The 22,438-nt window shown below is 41.6% G+C and overlaps 1 protein-coding gene across 1 annotated transcript in view; it reads left to right on the top strand.

Moving 5' to 3' along the window:
* The window catches only part of SETDB2 (SET domain bifurcated histone lysine methyltransferase 2), a 108,263-nt gene that overhangs the window by 77,371 nt on the left and 8,454 nt on the right, over positions 1-22,438 (top strand). The window contains exons 12-19 of the mRNA XM_059684581.1: positions 234-355; positions 6,349-6,456; positions 10,644-10,774; positions 17,439-17,482; positions 17,672-17,743; positions 20,149-20,213; positions 21,438-21,504; positions 22,175-22,306. Of these exons, the coding sequence (XP_059540564.1) occupies positions 234-355; positions 6,349-6,456; positions 10,644-10,774; positions 17,439-17,482; positions 17,672-17,743; positions 20,149-20,213; positions 21,438-21,504; positions 22,175-22,306 (741 nt within the window). The remainder of the gene's footprint in view (positions 1-233; positions 356-6,348; positions 6,457-10,643; positions 10,775-17,438; positions 17,483-17,671; positions 17,744-20,148; positions 20,214-21,437; positions 21,505-22,174; positions 22,307-22,438) is intronic.

The raw sequence follows: 22,438 nt of genomic DNA, 5'->3' as shown, positions 1-22,438 counted from the left end.
GTAAAGATATTGCTACAACATATAGCTGATATTTTGCTGCCTTTTGGTTCTTCTAAGATTTTTATGGTTTCCCATCTTACATTTAAGTCCTCTTTCCATTTTGAGTTTATTTTTATATATGGTGTAAGTTGGTGGTCTAACAAGTGCCTTTCTTCTACTTTAAAACTAATGCAGGTGTTATTGAGACCAAGAAATTTTACTTTTCCATTTCTCATGAGGGATGTTACTTATAGGTGTCTTCCAGGTTGCAAAAAAGATGCAAAGAAGGATATGTGCACTTTGTCCCAAAGACCTCGAGTGTGGTGTCCTGTACTGTGCACAATCAGAGGACATAGCTGCTCATGAAAATTGTTTGGTAAGTTACTTGAAAATACAGGAGTTCTTTCATTAGCCTGTTTGGCTCAGTACATAGAGCATCAGCCCTTTGGATTGAAGTCCTGGATTTGATTCCAGTCAAGTGGGCCCATGCAGGAGGCAACCAATCGATGTGTCTCTCTCACATCAATGTTTTTCTCTATGTCTTTCCCTTCCCTACCACTTTCTAAAAACCAATGGAAAAATATCTTTTTGTGAGGATTAACAAAAATAAAATAAATAAATACATGAGTTCTTTTAGGGAAGGATATACCAAAATAGAAAAATGGTACTTTAAGTACAAAGAATGATGAGTTGGCCATGGTTTGGGCTTTTAAGTGGGGATTTTGGGAGGATGTTTTTCTAACTTTTTAATTTTTTGGATCTTATTACCTTATGATTACTTTAAATCTTATTTATAACAAGAATTATGAAGAAGCTTTTTAGCCCAGTTGGTTTGGCTCAGTGGTTGAGTGTCAACTCATGAACCAGGAGGTTCCTGGTTCGATTGCTGGTCAGAGCACATGCCCAGGTTTCGGGCTCAGTCCCCAGTAGGGGTGATGGTACAGGAGGCAGCCGATCAATAATTCTCATCATTGATGTTCCTGTTGCTCTCTTCCTCTCTGAAATTAATAAAAATATATTTTTAAAATATTTTATAGAAGCTTGTTAAAAGACATTTTAATTTGGGAGAAAAATAGACACCCTCATGATATATGAGTTTTTCTATCCATTAACAGGGTCTGTCTCCCCAGTCATTCAGATCTTGTATGAATTTTAGAAATGTTTAATAATTTTTTTCTATGTAGTTCTAGAACTTTGGGTTAGGCTTATGCCTGAGTTTGTTTTGTTACTTTTTCTTAATACCTGCTTAAAATAAGCTATTATTGGTACATACAAGCACTGTTGATTTTTTTTCAAACACTATTGATTTTTAAAAATTGACTTTGTCCAATAATTTTTGCAAATTCATATTAATTCTAGTAGTCTCTAGATTCACCTGGATATTTTATTTGGACAAGCCTCACCTGTAAATAAAGATACTTCTTTTTCTTTTAATTTTTGGGCTTCTTAATTTCTTTTTCTTGTTTTACTGCATTTTTCTAGATCATTCTGTCATAATAGTGATTAGATTTTATTTATTTATAGAAACTTTTAAATAGGGAGCTTTGTCTTATTTCTTATATTAATGGTATGTTGCTAAGATTTTAATTTTGTGTATCTTTAAGTTTTTAATATTTCACTTTATTGAAATAAGGATGTTTCCTTTTATTTCTAGTTTGCTAAAAGCATATTGAATATTAAGAAAAGTTGCACATACAGTACAAAAAATATTTTTGTTGGAACCATTTGAAATTAAATTGGGACAGCCTTACTTTAGTTTGTATTTCCTACAAAGAAGGACATTCTTTGACATAATCACAATATGACCATCAAAATCAGGAAATTATCCCGGCCAGTGTTGCTCAGTGGTTGAGCATTGACCCATGGACCGGCACATGGCCAGGTTGTGGGCTCAATCCCCAATGGTGGGGGGAGTGGGGGGGCGCGTGCAGGAGGCAGCCAATAAATTATTCTCTCTCAGCATTGATGTTTCTCTCTCTCCCTCTCCCTTCCTCTCTCTAAAATCAATAAAAATATATTTTTTAAATCATGAAATTACTATTAATGTATTACTCAAATCACTCAAGTTTTCATCTGTTGTCCTAATAACTTTCTTTATAACAAAGGATTCTGATTCATGGGTTCCAAATGGTTTTCATGTCTCCAATTTTCTCTTTTTAATTTGTTAGTAATATGTTACGTACTTATTTTCTGCTGTTAAACCATTCTGAGATTAACACTATTTGATCATGAGATTTTATTCTAATATACTGTTAATGTTAATTTGTTAATTTTTAGTTAATTTTAATATATAAAACAAAATGCTCCTATTTTAAGTATACAGTTTGAAGAGATTTAAGACATCTCTTTACCAATGTAACTACCACCAACCATCAAGATATAGAACATTTCCATTACCCAAAAAAGTTCACTTGTACCTCCTTGCAGTAACGCCCCCCATCCCCGCCCCTGCCCAGTCCCTTGTCTTTTCTTGAATCTCATGTGAAAGGAATCCTATAGCATGTATTCTTTTATATCTGGCTTTTATTTTATTTATTTATTTTTGCTCAGTATACATTCTTCTATGTTATTGAATGTATCTTTTTTTTTCCTTTCAACTTCTGCATAGTATTCCATTGTATGGGTATATCCCAATTTCTTTAACCATTTGCCTATTGATAAAAATATGTGTCATTTCCAGTTTGGGGATATTAGGATAAATCTGCTATGAATATGAGTCTTTATGTGTGAGTATAAGCTTTTATTTCTCTTGGGTGAATACCTAAAAGAGGAATGCTGGGTCATAAATTAAGTGTATGTTTAACTTTAAAAGTAATTGCATTGTTTTACACTACTAACAATGTGTAAGAATTGTATTTGATCCACACAATCGACACTTGGTATTTTCAGTCTTCTTCATTTTTGCTATTCTAGTGAGTGTATATTGGTATCTTAGTATGGTTTTAATTTGCCTGAAGTTTAAAGATATTGAGATTCTTTTCATGTGCTTCTTCAACATTAATAACTTTTTCTATGAAATGTCTGTTCAAATGTTTTGCCCATTTTTAATTGAATTTTTTATCTTATTACTAGAGGCCCAGTGCACAGATTTGTGCACCAGTGGGGGGTGGGGTCCCTCGGCCTGGCCTGGGGGGATCAGGCCTAAACTGGCTCTCTGACATCCCATGAGGGGTCCCCGACTGCGAGAGGGCGCAGGCCAGGCCAAGGGACCCCACTGATGCACAATCGGGGCCAGGGAGGGACCGTCGGAGGCCTCCAGGGTGTGTCTGGCCCATCTCACCCAGTCCCAATTGGCAGGCCCCAGCAGCAAGCTAACCTACCATTCAAAGCGTCTGCCCACTGGTGGTCAGTGTGCATCATAGTGACTAGTCAAACAGTTGAACGAATGGTCGGACACTTAGTATATTAGGCTTTTATTATACTAGAGGCCCGGTGCACAAAAATTTGTGCAACAGGGGGTGGGGGGGTCCCTCAGTCCGGCCTGTGCCCTCTCGCAGTCTGGGACCTGCTGGAGATAACGACCTGCTGGCTTAGGGCTGCTCCCGGGTGGCAGAGGGCAGGCCCAATCCCTAGGTGCAGCCCCTGGTCGGGCTCAGAGCAGGGCTGATTGGGGAGTTGGGGCGCTGCCCCCTGTCATGCACAGAGCTGCAGAGTGATCAGGGGTTTGGTCGCTGCCCCCTGTCACGCTGATCCCGGTGCTGGGAGGTCTCCTTGCTCCGCTGATGCCGGGGCCAGGACCCCTCTCGCTCCGCTGATCCCGGGGTCCTGAGGCCTCGCAGCTCCACTGATCCCGGGGCCCTGAGGCCTCTCGGCTCCGCTGATCCCGGGGTCCTGAGGCCTCGCGGCTCCGCTGATCCCGGGGTCCTGAGGCCTCTCGGCTCCGCTGATCCCGGGGTCCTGAGGCCTCTCGGCTCCGCTGATCCCGGGGTCCTGAGGCCTCTCGGCTCCGCTGATCCCGGGGTCCTGAGGCCTCTCGGCTCCGCTGATCCCGGGGTCCTGAGGCCTCTCGGCTCCGCTGATCCCGGGGTCCTGAGGCCTCGCGGCTCCGCTGATCCCGGGGTCCTGAGGCCTCTCGGCTCCGCTGATCCCGGGGTCCTGAGGCCTCTCGGCTCCGCTGATCCCGGGGTCCTGAGGCCTCTCGGCTCCGCTGATCCCGGGGTCCTGAGGCCTCTCGGCTCCGCTGATCCCGGGGTCCTGAGGCCTCTCGGCTCCGCTGATCCCGGGGTCCTGAGGCCTCTCGGCTCCGCTGATCCCGGGGTCCTGAGGCCTCGCGGCTCCGCTGATCCCGGGGTCCTGAGGCCTCTCGGCTCCGCTGATCCCGGGGTCCTGAGGCCTCTCGGCTCCGCTGATCCCGGGGTCCTGAGGCCTCGCGGCTCCGCTGATCCCGGGGTCCTGAGGCCTCGCGGCTCCGCTGATCCCGGGGTCCTGAGGCCTCGCGGCTCTGCTGATTCTGGGGCCCTGAGGCCTCGCGGCTCTGCTGATCCTGGGGTCCTGAGGGCTTGTGGCTCCGCTGATCCTGGGGTCCTGAGGCCTCGCGGCTCTGCTGATCCCGGGGTCCTGAGGCCTCGCGGCTCCGCTGATCCCGGGGTCCTGAGGCCTCGCGGCTCTGCTGATTCTGGGGTCCTGAGGCCTCTCGGCTCCGCTGATCCTGGGGTCCTGAGGGCTTGTGGCTCCGCTGATCCTGGGGTCCTGAGGCCTCGCGGCTCTGCTGATCCTGGGGTCCTGAGGCCTCGCGGCTCCGCTGATCCCAGGGGCTGGGAGGCCTCTCAGCTCCGCTGATCCCGGGGCCCTGAGGCCTCTCTGCCCTGCCGCTTCTGGGCTGTTTGGCTTCGCTCTGCTTGGAGCCTGAGTATGCAAATTAACCGCCATCTTTTAGCTTCTATAATTGAAACATTGTATCTTTTGGAGTTGTTGCTTCAGGAGCTCAGAGCCCCCCAGCTGCAGACGGGAACCTTGGCTTCCTCATGCTGGGGCAAGCAAGCCTCCCTGTTCGCATCAGCTGCCTGGCTGCCGCCGCCATCTTGGCTGACAGTTAATTTGCATATCTTGCTGATTAGCCAATGGGAAGGGTAGCGGTCGTAAGCCAATTACCATGTTTCTCTTTTATTAGTGTAGATAGGATGAGTTATAAGAGTTTTTCCTATATTCCTGATATATTTTTCAAATATACATATTATGAAAATTTTTTAAAATATTTTTTATTAATTTTTTTTTTTTTTAGAGAGGAAGGGAGAGGGAGAGAAAGAGAAACATCTATGTGAGAGCGGAACATCACTCGACTGCTTCCTATATGCCCCCTGCTGAGGATCGAGCTGCAACCCAGGCATGTGCCCTGACCTGGAATCAAACTGGCAATCTTTTGGTACCCAGTATGATAACCAACCAACTGAGCCACAACTGCCAGGGCCATATTATGAATATTTTCTCCCAGTCTCTGATTTGCCTTTTTTTTTTTTTTTATCAATTCTTTTTTTTTTTTTTAATATATTTTATTGATTTTTTTACAGAGAGGAAGGGAGAGGGATAGAGAGTTAGAAACATCAATGAGAGAGAAACATCGATCAGCTGCCTCCTGCACATCTCCCCACTGGGGATGTGCCCGCAACCAGGTACATGCCCTTGACCGGAATCGAACCTGGGACCCTTCAGTCCACAGGCCGATGCTCAATCCACTGAGCCAAACCAGTTAGGGCTTTTTATCAATTCTTTCAATGAGCAAAATGTTTTAGTTTTGAGAAAGTCCAACTTACTAACTTTTTCTATATAGTTTCTAAATAGTTTCTGCTTTTTCTAAGAAATCTTTGCTTATATTCCAGTATCACAAATTTTTGTTTTTCATACCCTTTGTTATTTGAGCATATGTGTTACGTTGATTCCGAGGTAGTTGAATTCTTTTGGTTTCAAGTAACACAAAGAAAAGGGGCTTTGTGATAAGGTTGCTGGGGCATTTCATGTCTCCTAAAGGCAGACATGCAGGCCGGTGTAAGAAACAGGCATTGGAAAGCCATCAAGAACCTCTCTAGCCTCATTTTTGTTTTCTTTTTCTTTTTACAGGCTGGCTTGCTCTGAGCATGTGGCTCAGAGCCTATTCTACTTTCCTAGGATAGAAAATCTGATTGGTCCAGCGTGGGGTTAGAGCCCCAACCAGGTTCAGTTAGCCATTGGGGGTCAGGGTTATGGAATAGAAAACATGCCTGGGGATTGGAACCACTTCCAGGAAAAGCAGGGTGGCTTGTGACCTGCTCACACCCCCAAAGTGTTGTCACTGTTCTATCATCTTCCACGCCTGGTGATTCCTTTTTGGTGCCATTTTCTGACTTGTAGCTCTCACCATTCCTTTGTGCATACTCTTCTCTTCCCAATCTGTAGCTGTATTCTTCAGCACTTGTGGAATGTGAGGATAGTGATCCAAAACGTGGTTATAGAAGTTTTAATGTGGAAGCAGTAAAGAAAGAAATCTTCAGAGGAAGGAGATTGGTAAGTATAAATTATGTTATTACTTACAAGATGAACAGACCCTTGGGGGATGCCTTCAAAATAAAGTCTATTTGATTAATACACCAAGGATAGAGATGCATCTTGGAGAGCTGAAGGAAGTGGGACCTGTATTGGAAACTCAGGTTGAACATTTAATAATTTAAAATAAACTATCAAATGCTTCATCAGCAAAGTATATATGCCTTAGAATGCTTTTGGCTGTAAGTAGGAGGAATGCCGACTCAAATGGCTTTAACAAAAAGGATGCTTATTTTCTCACTTAGCCAGAGGAGAAGCTGGCTTCAAGGTTGGTTGTTTCAATGGCTCAATGATGTCATCAAGGGCCCATCATCCTCTCTGCCCTCCTATCCACAAAATCAGCTGGTTCCCTTGTGGTCATAGGGTGGCTGCAGGCACCAACTGAAGCATCACAGGCTTTCTCGTTTCTATCTAGGGAAAGAGGAAGTTCATCCCCAAGCATGGAATAAGAGCCCCAGAGTGTTTAATTGCCTGCCCCCCCCCCTTTCCTGCACCCATTGCTGGAGGTGACTAACTCGTCAGGGTTTACCCTTGAAGCTGTGGTCAGTTCCTACTGGGTCCATTACTTTAGACTTCCTTATGAAAGGCTTTGCACAGCTTAACAAGCAAGCAGTACAGCAAGTATAACTACCTAAAGCCTTTGCCACCACCATGATAGGGTTAATGAATCTGAGAAACATTGATTTAGCCCTTGCAAGGTGTCAGCCTGACATGTTCTGAGGGTCAGCACAAGGCACTCAGCAAGCAGGTGCTTCACCACGTTTGGGCCTTAGGAGTCCTTGTAGGTGAAAATAAAGACGAGGAAGGAGAATGCGGAGAGAGGGAGCAGGATGTGCAGAATGTGGAAAGCAAGAATGACATGGCATGTTTATAAAACTGTGAGCATATGACTCAATTCTCTGCATTGACTTCATAGAATTCCTTAGGATGTCCCAGGATGCACACAACCATTCTGTTGTTGTTCGGTAATGAGTTGATTCCGGTTTCTCACTGTAACAACTAAAGCTGCAGCAAATCTTTGTACATATATCCTTGTGTATTTGTTTGTTGCTGTAGAGAATATTCCCAGAAGTGGAGTGGCTGAGTGTCAAAGAGAATTCTCTTTAAAATTTTTGAAACATGCTGACACACTGTCCCCCAGAACGGTTGTATCACTTTATGTGTCTGTACATCGGGGATGAAAAGCACTGCTCCCAGCCCTTGACAAAAATGAATATCCAACTTTATTAATTTTTGCCAGTCTGAAAGGAAGTTTTATCTTGCATTTCTCTGATCACTGGAGACAATGAAGATTATTTTTCTTTAGACGTGTCCTATCTGCTCAGCTCACCCAGCTCCAGCAGTTTTTCAGTGACCCCTTCACAATCAGTGGCCCCACCTCGTAGCCATGGTCCGTCATTGCGGTCATTCTCTTCCAAACACCCCTGGCCTCCCTCTCCCCACCGCCCACATCCTTACTCTCCTAGCAGAGCCCCAACCCTGGGGAAATTGCGTCTGTCTGTTGTCTGCATATGCTGAGTAGCACCCACACTTGAGCAGTTGGGAACAACAGGCGATAACCCCACAAATGTGTTGACTGATCTTAGAGTCATAGTCACAGACCTCAAAGGGATTCTGTACCCACCACAGTTACTGTTTCATATCCCCTCACCTCTCTTTAAAACCTCTCCCCACCTCATCTTCCCATCCCCAAGTTAATGACTTTTAAAATAGACTTTATTTTTAGAGCAATTCTAGGGTCACAGAAAATTTGAGGGGAAGGCAAAGATTTCTTATATAACCCCCGCCACCCACACATGCATAGCCTCTCCCCACCATCAACATCCCCCCCAGAAAGTACATTTCTTACAAAGTAATGAACCTACATTGACAGATTATAAACACCCAAAGGGCATAGTGTACATTAGGGTTAATCCTTGGTGCTGTACATTTCTTTGCCTGACTTTTACTGAGAAAATGGCAACCATTGGATGGAACTCCCAGTATCCAAACCACCACCCGCCCACCTCTGTCCCACCTGGACCTCCCTCCTGTGAAAGCTAACCGTCCTCTTGGACTTTGGAGCCAGTCCCCTTCCCTTCTTAAGACTAGACCCTTGCATTTACCTCTGCCCTCTTGACATCAGTATCCCCTTTCTATTACATTATCCCCCTCAGCATGTGAACATGAGCAAGTGATCACGTCATCTTAAAAACACCCTCCCTTTTACACAAGACACCAGTCAGTGGCAGTGCCCTTCTCTGTCCTTAGTTGCCCTTTCAGCAGTATTCACCACGCAGTTGTCTGTGCCCTGCATTTTGAAGCACTTTATTCTTTGACCTCCTGGATACACTCTGCTAGTATAGCTCTTACCTGTAAGCTGGCTGCTGCTCCCGGGCGCCTTGAGCTGTTTTCCTCCTCTGCTCCACCCTTAAAGTTCAGGGTGCCCAGTGCTCTACCCTGGGCTCCTTCCTCCATCATGTGGGAACAGCCTGCCTACGTGACATCATGCAGTTCTCATGGCTTTACCATACTTATGCCAGTGATTCTGTATCTCTAACCCTGACAACCAGCCTGGCATATCTACACGGATATCGAACAGCATCTCATGTTAAACTGGCCAAAAATCCATCCTCTTCACCAGGGTGGGGAACCTTTTTTCTGCCAAGGGCCATTTGGGTACTTATAACATCATTTGTGGGCTATACAAAGCTATCAGCTTAAAAATTAGCCTGCTATGTTTGGTCAAACATGTAATTAACTCATCCCTAATGTCTTCGCAAGGCCAGACCAAATGATTTCATGGGCCTTCTACGGCCCTGGGGCCAGACGTTCACCACCCCTGCTACACACACACACACACACACACACACACACACACACACACACACACACTCACACACACACACTCCATCCAAACCTGTTCACTCCTCACCTCAATAAAAAGCACGTCCTTCAGCTATCATCTCCTCATCAACCTCCCGACCGAGCATCAAGCCCGTCAGTACCATCCTACAGACCTGTGTCCTCCACTTCTTTGTGTCAGTGACCCACTGTAGTGAAGTCGCTGGTCTGCCTCTTTTGGGTGGTTGCTGATCACTACCGATACTTGCCGTGCTTTCTCTCCTGCCCATCCTTACCCCAGCCCATTCTCCACACAGCAGCCAGCATAGTTTCTTAAAAATATTGCTCAGTTATGCTCCCATTGCATGAGGATAAAATCCCAACTCTTTACTCTGGCTTATAAGCCTACATGACACAGCCCTGACTACACCTTGGGTTTTGTCCCAGACTCTTCCTTGCCCTCCTCTCTGCTCCAACTACACTAGCGCCCCCTCCCGTAACCCACCCCCACCTCTCGCAGCTCTGCCCCATCCTTCCAGAAAGCTTGCCATTGTCGAAACTCATTCTTGCTGCCAGAACATAAGGCCTTCAGCTTAGAATGTCCTTCCCCCTGGTTGTGGTGGTGTTTGCATGCTAGGAGCTCTTATTATTCACATCTGAGCGCATATATCACCTCCTTAGAGGCCTTTACTTATCACAGAATCTGTAAAACAGGCCTTGTTATATACAGGGAGAAATGTGGGTCTAAGAGAGAGGAAGTGACTGGCTGGAGGCCACACAGCTCTTAGTGGCACAACCAGGAGCTAGCTGCTCCAGCCACAGACTCAGTGTCTGTAACAGGACCCAGTGCTTAGAGCTGGACAATTTTCCAACCCTGCTTTTTGAGATTAGTTTTTTGAAACAAAACAGGTTTTCTGCTTTTTTTATTGATTTCAGAGAGGAAGAGAGAGGGAGAGAGAGAAACATCCATGATAAGAGATGATCATTGATCAGCTGCCTCCTGCACGCCCCCCACTGGAGATGGAGTCCACAACCCAGTCATGTGCCCTTGACTGGAATCGAATCCGGGACCCTTCAGTCCGCAGGCCAGTGCTCTATCCACTAAGCTAAACCAGCCAGAGCGGTTTTCTGCTTTTAATCAGATCATTTCAAAACAGTCTGTGCCAAGTGTTCTAGTTAGCTAACCAGCCAAATGTAAGTAATGTTGTACCTCAGGACATTAGGGTTACTGACTTAAAAATAATATTTAATAGCATGTTTAATTTTAAATTTTAAGAAAGATTATGAGAACAGGTGCTTACTCAGTAATATCTATTCTTCTGTAGAAATGCACATTTTGTGATGAAAAAGGAGCCACCGTGGGATGTGATAAAAAATCCTGTCCCAAGAATTACCACTTCTTCTGTGCCAAGAATGACCGTGCTGTTCTGCACACCGGATCTGGAGGAATTTATAAGTATTTAATAAAACAGTTTTAGAGCCACATTTGGGGGGACTGGAATAAAATAAGGAATGGTTTAAGATTAAGGCAAAGATACATGTATTTTCAATTCTCACCCGAGGAGATGTTTATTTTTTTAGAGAAACGGGGGGAGGGGGTAAGAGAGAAAAAGAAACATTGATGTGAGAAACTGGGGATTGAACCCGCAATCTAAGTATGTGTCCTGATTGGGGAATCTAATCTTCAACCTTTCAGTGTACAAGACAACACTCGAACCAACTGAGCCACACTAGCTAGGGTGCAAAGAGATTTTTAAAACTAATTTTATGCTAATTATTTCTAAGTAAGAACTTAGTTTGGGGTCCCTGGTTGGGAATCGGACTTCACAACACCTTCTCCATATATCACGGGAAGAAAATAAGTAGGGTTGCTTTTGGTTTTAGTTGTAATCTTCCTACAGTCCTTCTTTTCTGGTGGAAAGAAAGCATTGGTTGTCAGAGTGGCATGAGTGACCTAGTGATCTACATAATGGGTATCCGTGAGACTGGGAACCAGTTTACATTTGCTCTTTCCTATAAACAGGAAAGGAGCCTTACTTGTTAGCCACAGGTCTATTGTTTATCCATCTTGTCTGCTCAATAAATACCTTTTCCACCATGGTCACCACTATCATACCTATAAATAACTTCTAAAAATTATAAACTATGCAACAAATACAGTAATCAGTCTTTCAGTTATTAAAGAAATTTATCTTGTTTGTATTGCTTTTGACTTTTAAATCTTGCGTCATGTCCTTAATAATTCTTTAAATATTAATTTTAACCCAATAAGGCATATTTCTTTTTTTTTCTTAATCCTCACCAATGGACATGCTCATCAATTTTAGAGAGAAAGGGAGAGAGAGAGAGAGAGAGAGAGAGAGCAGAATATAAATGTGAGAGAGAAACGTCAATTGGCTGCTTCTCATACATGCCCCAACCTGGGACCAAACACGAAACCCAGGTATGTGCCCTGACCGGGAATTGAACCCATGACATTTTGGTGTATGAGACAATGCTCCAATCAGCTGAGCCACACTGGCCAGGCCCCAATAAGGCATATTTCAAGTCCAATAGAATTATATTTATTTTATCCAGGGAGAAACTTGAGCTCCCTTTCGATGAAAAGTTTCAGTTCAGTTAAATAATTATATAATTTAGTAAAAACAAAACAGTAAGTCAACTGTTAACTAAATTGATTCAGGCTACTTAGGTTGTTTTCATATCTTGGCTATTGTAAATAAAGCTGTAATGAACATAGGGGTGCATATAGTTTTGCAAATTAGTGTTTTTGTTTTCTTCAGATAAATACCCAGAAATGGATTGTATGGTAGTTCTAATTTTAATTTTTTGAGGAATTTCCATGCTGTTTTCTATAATGGCTGCATCAATTTACATTTCCACCAATAGTGCACAAGGTTTCTCCACATCCTGACCAGCACTTCTTATTTCTAGTCTTTCTGATAATAGCCATCCTAACAGGTGTGAGGTGATATCTTATTGTGATTTTGATTTGCATTTCCTGACGATTAATGATGTTGAGTGAAACTGAATGATGGTTGAGGGCATGAGGGTTCATCATATCTCCTCCACATTTATATATGTTTGAAATTTTTCATACTAAAAAAAAAAATTAAGTACCTGGCAAATGAAAGTGCTCAGAGATACCAGAATCCAAAGGGTGAGGAGATTAATTTTGATTGGGAGAAGAGGTGGGGTGGCTGGGAAAACTAAATGGAGGAGGTGGGAACTGGTGTGAGACAGGAAGCATTCATTCATTCCCGTAGGTGAGGGGACCCTGCATCTTAGGGGTCAGCACCATAAGGGAAGGAAGGAGATGTAGGTGGGGGCTGAGGAGGAAGAAAGGATGGAAAGAAAATGCGGCTTGAGCAGATCCTTAAAATTCACCATTTCTTCTTCATAACTTTGCTACTTCTCTTCTGGGGCACTGATCAATTCTAGATTCATGCAGTTCAAATCTAAAATTTAGGCGAGATGCCTGTAGAGTTAGAAAACTGTGCTTCCCAAATTAATACATGCAGTTTTGTGCTAAATATTTATTGTTGAAAATCAGAACTTTGTATAGTCAGATAAAATTTTGTGCATCTTAGATGTTGGGTCCTTAGGTGTCTTTATTCAGTAAAAACCTACTGATTACTATCTATCAACTAGTATGTTCAGAATATCTAGTCAGGGCTAAACCCTTCAAGAGAGCATCCTGACCTTTCTGAGGCCCAAGAACATGGAGAACATCTGGCAGAGGCTCCATCTGTGCTTGATGTGGGTCAGTAACTCACACGGGTTCGAACAGATTTTTTTTTTTGGCTTAACTTTAAAATTTTTTCAATTAGAGACGTTCAATATTTTATTAGTTTCAGGTGTACCACATAGTGATTAGACATTTATATAATTTATGAAGTGATTCCTTCAATAAGGTTTTCACCCACCTGGCACCCTTATAGTTATTACCATATTATTGACTGTTTCCCGATGCTGTGCCTTATGTCCCTGTGCCTCTTTTGTACCTATTTTCTACTTCTTAATCACTTCATCTTTTTCTCCAGCCCCAGCTCCACTCTCATCTGGCAACCATCAGTTTGTTCTCTGTATCTATGAGTCTTTTTCGATTTTGTTTGTTCATTTATTTTGTTCTTTAGAGTCCGCATATAAGTGAAATCTATATTTGTGTTTCTCTGTCTGACTTATTTCACTTAGCATAATACCCTGTGGGTCCATCCATGTTGTTGCAAATGGTAAGATTTCATTATTTTTATGGCTGAGTAATATTTCATTATGTTTGTACCACAACTTCTTTATCCATTGCCTTTTTTAAAATTGATCTTTATTGTTGAAAGTATCATAGATGTCCCCATTTTCCCCCCATTGACCCCTTCTTGCACACATCCGCCCCCTGCCCCAGGCCTTCACCACACTATTGTCAGTGTCCATGGGTTATGCATATATGCATATAAGTCTTTGGTTAATCTCTTCCCTCTGAGGTTGGACAGTCTGTCCCATGTTTCTGTCTCTGGATCTGTTTTGTTCTTCAGTTTATTTTGTTCATTAGCGTCAACTTATGAGTGAGATTGTGTGATACTTGTCTTTCTCTGATTGGCTTATTTCACTTAGCATAATACTCTCCAGATCTTTCCATGCTGTCTCAAAGGATAAGATATCCTTCTGTTTTTACTGCTGCATAGTATTCCATGGTGTAAATGTACCACAACTCTTTTTTTATCCACCCATCTACTGATGAAACAGGCACTTGGGCTACTTCCAGATCTTAGCTATTATGAATTGCACTGCTATGAACATAGCGATGCATACATTCTTTCTGATTGGCTTTGGTTTCTTAGGATATATTCCTAGAAGTGGAACCACTGTGTCAAATGGGAGTTCCATATTTAATTTTTTTGAGGAAACTATCCATTGTCTTTTGATGGATTATTTAATCTGTTTATACTTAAAGTAATTATTGCAAGGCATATAGATATTTCCATTTTATTATTGTTTTCTGATTGGTTCTGTAATTCTTCTCTGTTCCTTTGTTATTCTCTTACTCTCTTGTATGTTGATGACTTTCTGTAGTGTTGTGTTTGATTCCTTTCTCTTTATTTCTTGTATATCTTTTGCAGGCTTTTGGTTTGTGCATCATATATCCCAAGCTATGTTTACAGCAGTCTGTCTTAGGTTGGTGGTTGCTTAAATTTGAACACATTCTAAAGTCACAACCAGTTTTACTTTCCACCTCCACATTTATTTTTACATCATTTTTTTTTTTACTTTGTGTGTGTGTGTGTGTGTCCCTTGATTTAACTGTTGTAATTACTTTTGCCTTTTAAACTTTGTATTAGCTTTACAGTTGATTGATCCAGTGATTTTATTGTTTACCTTTATCAGTAATAATTTTTCTTTGCAATATTTTCTTACTCGTATTTTTTGCTGCTTCTCCTTTTTTCCTCCTCCTCCAACTCTCTCTCTCTTTAACCTTTCTTGTAATACTGGTTTGGTGGTGATGAACTCCTTCAGCTTTTTCTTGGCTGGAAAGCTCTTTATCGCTCCTAATATTCTAAATGATAGTCTTTCTGGGTGGAGTAACCTTGGTTGTAGGTCCTTGCTTTTTATCACTTTAAATATTTTGTGCTAACCCTTCAGGCCTGCAAAGTTTCTATTGAGAAATCAGCTAACAGTCTTATGGGAGCTCCCTTAGTTTTCTAACAGTTTGTTTTGATGCTTTTAAGATTCTCTCTTTGTCTTTAACCTTTCGCATCCTATATAATAAAAGACTAATATGCAAATTGTCCCCTTGGGAGTTCGGCTGACCGGGAGTTTGACTGCTGGCTATGATGTGCACTGACCACCAGGGGGCGGCGTGGAACGAAGGAAGGCCCTGATTGCCGGCCAGGCCTAGGGACCCTACTCATGCACAAATTTCATGCACCGGGCCTCTTGTTTTATTTTATTTATTTTTATTATTGAACGTATCATAGATGTCTCCTTTTAACCTTTGGCATTTTAATTATGCATCTTGGTGTGGGCCTCTTTGGGTTCATCTTTTTTGGGACTCTCTGCACTTTCTAGACTTGTATGTCTATTTTCTTTGCCAGATTAGGGAAGTTTTCTTATTTCTTCAAATAAGTTCTCAATCCATTATTCTTTCTCTTCTCTTTCTGGTCCTGCTGTGATGTGAATGTCATTACATTTTATGTTTCCCTGGAAGTCCCTTAAACTATTTTCATTTTTTAAAAATTATTTTTTCTTTTTGCTGTTCTGCTACCTTGTCTTCCATATCACTGATTTAATTCTCTGCTTCATCTAATCTGCTGATTCCATCTAATGTAGTCTTCATTTCAGTTCTTGTATTCTTCATGTCTGACTGGTTCTTTATTTTTTCTATCTCTCTTTTTTTTTAAGCTTCCTATCTTTTATTGAACATCTCACTGATACCATCTACTCTTCCCCTAAGTTCATTGAGCATTCTTATAACCATTATTTTGAATGCTGCATCTGGTAGATTGCTTGCTTCCATTTTAATTCTTTTTCTGGAATGTTCTTCTGTTCTTTCATTTGGGACCTGTTTGTCTTCTCATTTTGGCTGCCTCCTTGTATTTGCTTCTGTGTATCAGGTAGAACTGCTGTATCTCCCAGTCTTGGCAGAGTGGCCTTATGTAGAAGGTGTCCTGTGGGGCCCCGTGGCGTAGTCTCCCTGTTCACTTGAACTGGGTGTTCCAGTGGTGTCCTTTGTGTGGGTTTTATGTGCCCTTCCATTGAGTTGAACCTTGATTGCTGTTGGCACATCAGTGGGTGGGATTGATCCTCAGGCTGACAGATTGTGAGGACTGGCAATGACTACAAGCAAAGCTGTTGTGCAGGGGCTGACCCTACAAAGTGGGATTTGCTTTAGCAGGGCTCTGGTGCCTGCTGAGACCACTATTTGGGTGTGTCATTTGTGGCACTAATTGGTGGTGCTCTGGTATGGTCTGAAGCCAGCCCCCAGGTGTGTTGGTTCCAGGGCCTCTTAGGAGGGGCTCCTGTGCAGGCCAAGGTCAGCTGCTGTTTGGCCTGAGGCCACCTGGGAGGAGCTGCAAAGTGGTCTGTGTTTGGTAGCTGCCTGTGCTGGGAGTGGAGGCACGTGATAGTGGTTATGCTGTGGAATGAGGCTGGCTTCTACTAGCTCCAGGCTTGGGACTGGTAGCAAGAGGTACATGGAAAGCTGAGGCCAGTCAGTGTTCATTTGGGGTTTGTGGATCTTTTAGAAATTTTAGGAAATTCCACAGAGCTTGTGTGAATTAGCCTCTGAAAGGTGTTTGGGTGGGTGTGGGAATTGGGTGGGGCAGGGTGTCGGGGAATCACCAGGCCAAGGTGAACTCTGTTAGCCAGGTTGACTCAGATTATTTTGTCCACCAGCACCTGCAGGTTGTATGTGGGGAGGAGTCAACAACAGACCAATGGTGCCTGATGGCACTTTTGTCCTGAGAGAGCTACTCCTCCAGGTCTTGCTGGAAGCCAGACTAGTTCCTCCACATATGTCCCTGGCACTTTTTAAGCTTCTTTCCCTGCTCTAAAACTTAGGTGAGTGAGTCTGAACTCAAGTCTTTTAAGAGGTTGTCTGGGTCTTATTACAGCCCTCCTCCACACCCAGACTGGGTCCCTGCTGATTTCACAGCCACACGTGGTGGGGTCTCCTCTTCCTGGCACTGGTCGTCTGGGCTGGAGAGTCTGGTGTGGGGCGAAGGAGTGAGGGGCCTCCGCAGCCAAGATATCCCTCCCAGTCCTTAATAGCCACACATGGGTGTGGGGATGCGCATTTCATAGCTCTGCCTCTCCTACCAGTCTTGACATGGGTTTTCTTTATATCCTTAGTTATAAGAGTTTTGTTCAGCTAAGACTTTCAGGTGATTCTCAGGAGTGGTTGTTCTATAATTTAGTTGTAAATTTGATGTGGCCATGGGAGGCGGCCAGCACAGCATTTACCTGTATTTCCATCTTGACTGGAAGTCTCAAACAGCATTTTTCTTTAACAAATATTTAGGGCAATACTATCATAAAGATAGTTTAATTCCTTTTTAAATCACGAAAATAGGCATATTTGAAAAGTGTAAGTAAAAATATTTAACAATTCTTTGAAATTGCATTTTCAGAGTGTTTTGCCAAGAACATGATCCATCGAGAGAAACTCAATCTGGTAAGTCTCTAAAATTTAGTATTGTGAGTTTAAAGAAAAGTAATCATTTAGGTAAGACATGAAATAACCTGATTTACTAGCCTCACTGAATTAAAATAAAAATTTCTGAATTAAAAATTTTACACATAAAATTGTCATTTTCTTTGTACAGTGTTTAATATAATGTACTAAGTTTTCTTTGTGAACTAGGCCTCTTCTCTGTAAAGCCTTTGTCTCGTGTCTTCCATCCTCACTGCATTCAGAAGACTGTCTCACAACAAGGTAAAAAGCTCTGCCTTTTTGTGACTGCTTCGCTTCTAAAAGAATATCAGAATTTTTAGCAGATAAAATTGATAAAGTGCTGCATGGCCCCTAAATGAAAGTGTCCTAAGAATGCATGGTTAGCATTTCAGTTCTAATTAATGGTTAGCAATTAAGTTCTAAAATTGGACCCTGTCTGAACGGAAGTATGGGATGGACATTCATTCATGAACGGTTTCCACGTACTGTCAGAAAAAGCAGTGTCTTTCTAGCACAGAATCTGGAATGCTCCTTGTGGACTGGAGTTAGGACCTATTTGGAAAAGGCTCAATTCTGTGTCATGCCAACTTCATTTTATCCAAACAGTATCATTACCCTCATTTTTGAGTCATTATTGAAGCAAAATTTTTGGGCTGGAACACACGGTGTTTGTTCCCTGGGCAGGATGTCCCAGATTCTTTGTCCGCCGGAGTCGAAGAATGAATCCACGGACAGAAGGTGGTATAGCAAAGGTGGAGATTTATTAAAGAACAAGTACAAAACCCCACGTCGGGAGTGGGGAAAAGGGTCCCACTGAGTTCCCTTTCCCTGTGGCTTATAAAGGCTACAGAGCCTGTGCCTTGATATCCCCTCTGGTCACTATTCCTTTGGACTGGTTACTATAGTAACTCCTAGGCTCAAAGGTAGAACCTCACATGAAACACGTGAGGTTCTCCCCCCTCGTTCCTTATTGTTTTCCTATTCCCTTTGGGCTTCCTTCCCTTTATTTTGTAAATGTAGACCTTTTGCTGTTCCCTGCTCCCTCATTCTATGGCAGTGATGGTGAACCTTTTGAGCACAGCTTGTCAGCATTTTGAAAAACCCTAACTTAACTTTGGTGCCATGTCACATAGGGAAATTTTTTGGTATTTGCAACCACAGTAAAACAAAGATTTATATTTTTTATATTTATATATTTAAATGCCATTTAACAAAGAAAAATCAACCAAAAAAATGAGTTCGCGTGTCACCTATGACACTCGTGTCATAGGTTCACCATCACTGTTCTATGGAAATGTACCTGTTGCAGCTTTTCAGCTCCCCTATTTTATGGAAATATACCTTCTGCTGCTCTGCAACTCTGTGCTTCTTCCATGGTCCTCTTAATTTCTAAAATTTCCTAAAACCTGTTTTTTCACCCCTAAAAATTCTTGTTTCGTACCTTTTTTAAAAATAATGGGTTGATGTTTTGGGGAAGAATAAAAAATCGTAAATTTACATTATTTTGAAATATGTGTTGCTAGCAGGAATTCGGTACACCTCATATGTAGCAAGCATTGGCCACAGTTTAGGTCCCAATGAGGGTGGACTAGAGACATATAAAGTACACTTCCTAGGAATTACTGGGTATTAATAAAATAAGCTGTTCAGAACTAAATGCCATTTCAATACAATATCCTTTTCTTTACTTTTTTTTTTTTTTGGTTGAAAACATTACTCTTTTAACTTATTAAGAAATACTAAGAAAAACCCTGTTGTCAATTACTGTTTATTGACAGGAAAGGTAACAATAATGTATTAGTTTTAAAAAGCAGATTATAACGCTGGTAGTGAATCCTCTCCCCAGAAGATTGTCTTTTGAATTCTTCCGAAAATTGTCTGGGTATACAAACTTACCTACTACTGTACTTTGCTTTTTCACTTAATATATTCTAGAGATCCTTCCATATCAACACAAGTGGATCTACCTCACTTTTAAACGGCTGCATAATGTCCCATAGTGTACATTAGTTAGTCACATAACTGAACCACAACTGGACTAGTCTCTGTATGATGGGCATTTAGGTTTCTCCCAGTTTTTCTACCACATTTAATACTGTAGTTAGCATTTTTCTCCATTCAACTTTGTGCCTTTATGAACTGTACTATTAGGAAAACTTCCTTTCAGTAGATTGCTGGATCAAAGAGTATAAAAAATGAAACTGAGTAACTATTGGTTAATTATCTTCCAAAGAGGCTGCACCCGCAGTACATAATTACCCAAATCCTTGCAAACATTAGATACTGAGCACCTTCATCTTTGTCAATCTGTTTTTACTTTGCATCTTTACTTGAGTGAAATTGAGTATATTCCCCTATCTTTTGATCAATTATATTTATTTTCCTGTCACCCGGTCTGTTTTCCTATTCAATGAACCCTCTCCCCAGAGGGCTCCCAATTTGCCCATTTTTCTACTCCAGTGTCTTTTTTTGGTATTGATTTATGGGATCTTTTTATATTTTTTAAATTGGCCTTTTATCATAGATGTTGCAAACATTTAGTCCAAGTTTGGCATATCTTTTGACTTTGTAATAACTTTTGGCATGTAAGAGTTTTACATTTTATGTAATCAAGCATCAGTCTTTTCCTTTAAGGATTCTGATTTCTACATGATTTACGTTTTCAGCTCATTTTTCAGGAGTACCAAGAAAAAGAAAGAAGGCAGATCACTCAACAAGCATTTCTGTACAGGTACTTTGACTTAATTTTATTATAGCTTTAAGTTTCTGCTTACAAAGTCCTCATTTTAACCATTCTGGATTTCAGGTGAAATGATAGAACCTTAATGAAATGAATATTAAAGAGAAGTTAGATGTGACAGTCCTATAGCTCCTATAACACATCCCCTGGTACCAAATTAGTAAGAAGAATCTGAACCCATGTAGTGCTTATGATCTTAAAATGATTAGAGGTAAGGTCGAGCATCCTTACCTAGCCAAGTATTTCCCAGCTGCATGCTCCATACTTGACCTAATTTGTAACTTATAATTTTCTGGATTACTGTTGTATGTAAAGCATATGAAAATGTTTTGGGGATTTCAAAAAGTTTTTTATGCACCAGGTCATATAAGCAACCTTCACCTTTCTCCTGTTTATATGAGTTACTTGTCACAACTCTTGATGTTTTGGCATACAAAACAAAAATACATTTGATATTTACATCAACAGATGAATATGGGGCATGATTTTCACCATAGGCATATCACTGAATTATACAAAAAAGATTGGTTTCCATTTTATACAACATTCTGAAACGGAATTTTTGGACTGGAACCCGGATTCTTTGTCCGCCAGAGTCGAAGAATGAATCCACGGACAGAAGGTGGTATAGCAAAGGTGGAGATTTATTAAAGAACAAGTACAGACTCCCACGTGGGGAAGGGGGAGAGTCCCACAGAACGGATTCCCACGGGAGGAAGGAAGGGTTCCACTGAGTTCCTTTCCCTATGGCTTATAAAGGCTGCAGATCCTGGTGCCTTGATATCCCCTCCGATTGGTCACTATTTCCTTAAGACTGTTACTATAGTAACTCCTAGGCTCAAAAGTCAGCCTCACATGGGACATGTGAGGTTCTCCCCCGCCCCCTCCTTCCTTACTGGTCTCCTATTCCCTTTGGGCTTTCTTCTTCTCCCCTGAATGAAGGGCGGCCTTCTCTTTATTTTGTAAATATAGACCTTTTGCTGGTCCCACCCTCATTCTATGGAAATGTACCTGTTGCAGCTTTTCAGCTTCCCTATTCTATGGAAATATACCTTCTGCTGCTCTGCAACTCTGTGCTTTCTCCATGGTCCCCTTAATTTCCAAAATTTCTAAAATTTCCTAAACCTGTCTTATTTTAGCCCTAAAATTTCTGTTTCAATTCAGTGCCAACAGTAAAATCAGTATAAAGTAACCTTGATTTTTCTCTCCTTCTAGGTACCTAAACTAACAACAGTAAACAGGTCCGAAAAACAATTGGAAGAAGAGGATAGCAGACACACAGGTTTGCTATAAGTGTTTTTTCTGTAACAAATATGACCTATAATACTTACAAAAAAAGATGAGCCATGTGTTTCAAAGTTGGTATCCCACTTTATTCTTCTAGACCTGTAATAACTAATTTATAAGAATCAAATTTTTTGTCTTAACAATCCTTTTTATCATAACCCCAGCAGATCAAAATAACTTAGGTCAGGACAGTCCATCACTCTTCAGTATTGAGAGGATATTGTCTTTGATAAAGAAGGCAAGATAGTGTGAGCTTAGAATACAGTAATGTGCCACCCTCACACTGAGATTCCCTGCTCCCCGGAGCCAGTACTGGCAGCTTTCTGTTCTTAAGCAGACAGATGTTCTATAACAGCAGTCACTGTGACAGAACAATAACAAAGGCTGTCATCTCAAAAGAGTTGAAGCTAAATTTGAGAACATTGTCTTGCTTCATATAATTATTCTAAACAAAGTTTTTCACATTTTCATAACATTTCATTCATTGTTTCATCTAGAAAAAATGAGGTTTGATGAAATTACAATTAATAGACAACCTAAAGGTACTGTATATGTTAACTAATTATGTTCATCTACCACTAGGCAATGTCTTAAGAAGACTATAAAGTGATTTATAACAGCTTCCCTAACACTGTTTCCTTCTAAAATGTTTTTCTTATTCTTAGATGCAGTTGTGAAAGTTGCTTTTCTCAAGAAATGTAAGGAAGCAGGACTTCTTAATGATTTATTTGAAGAAATATCACAAAAACTTCATTTGATTCAGGAAAGACTCATGGATGAGAATATTTCAGAATCAGGTACTAAAATAGCAAAATCCCTATACAGAGACTTGTCACAGACCTACATATAAAACAAAACCAAACCAAAAACCTGTACACGTTTTCTATCTGAAGGATTCTTTTCCTTTTTATTCATTCTTTAATAAAATC

The sequence above is a fragment of the Myotis daubentonii genome, chromosome 2 (genome assembly GCF_963259705.1).
Source record: "Myotis daubentonii chromosome 2, mMyoDau2.1, whole genome shotgun sequence".
Classification (NCBI taxonomy): domain Eukaryota; kingdom Metazoa; phylum Chordata; class Mammalia; order Chiroptera; family Vespertilionidae; genus Myotis; species Myotis daubentonii.
The sequence above is the reverse complement of the archived record's forward strand: the minus strand, read 5'-3'. Positions and strand labels throughout refer to the sequence as shown.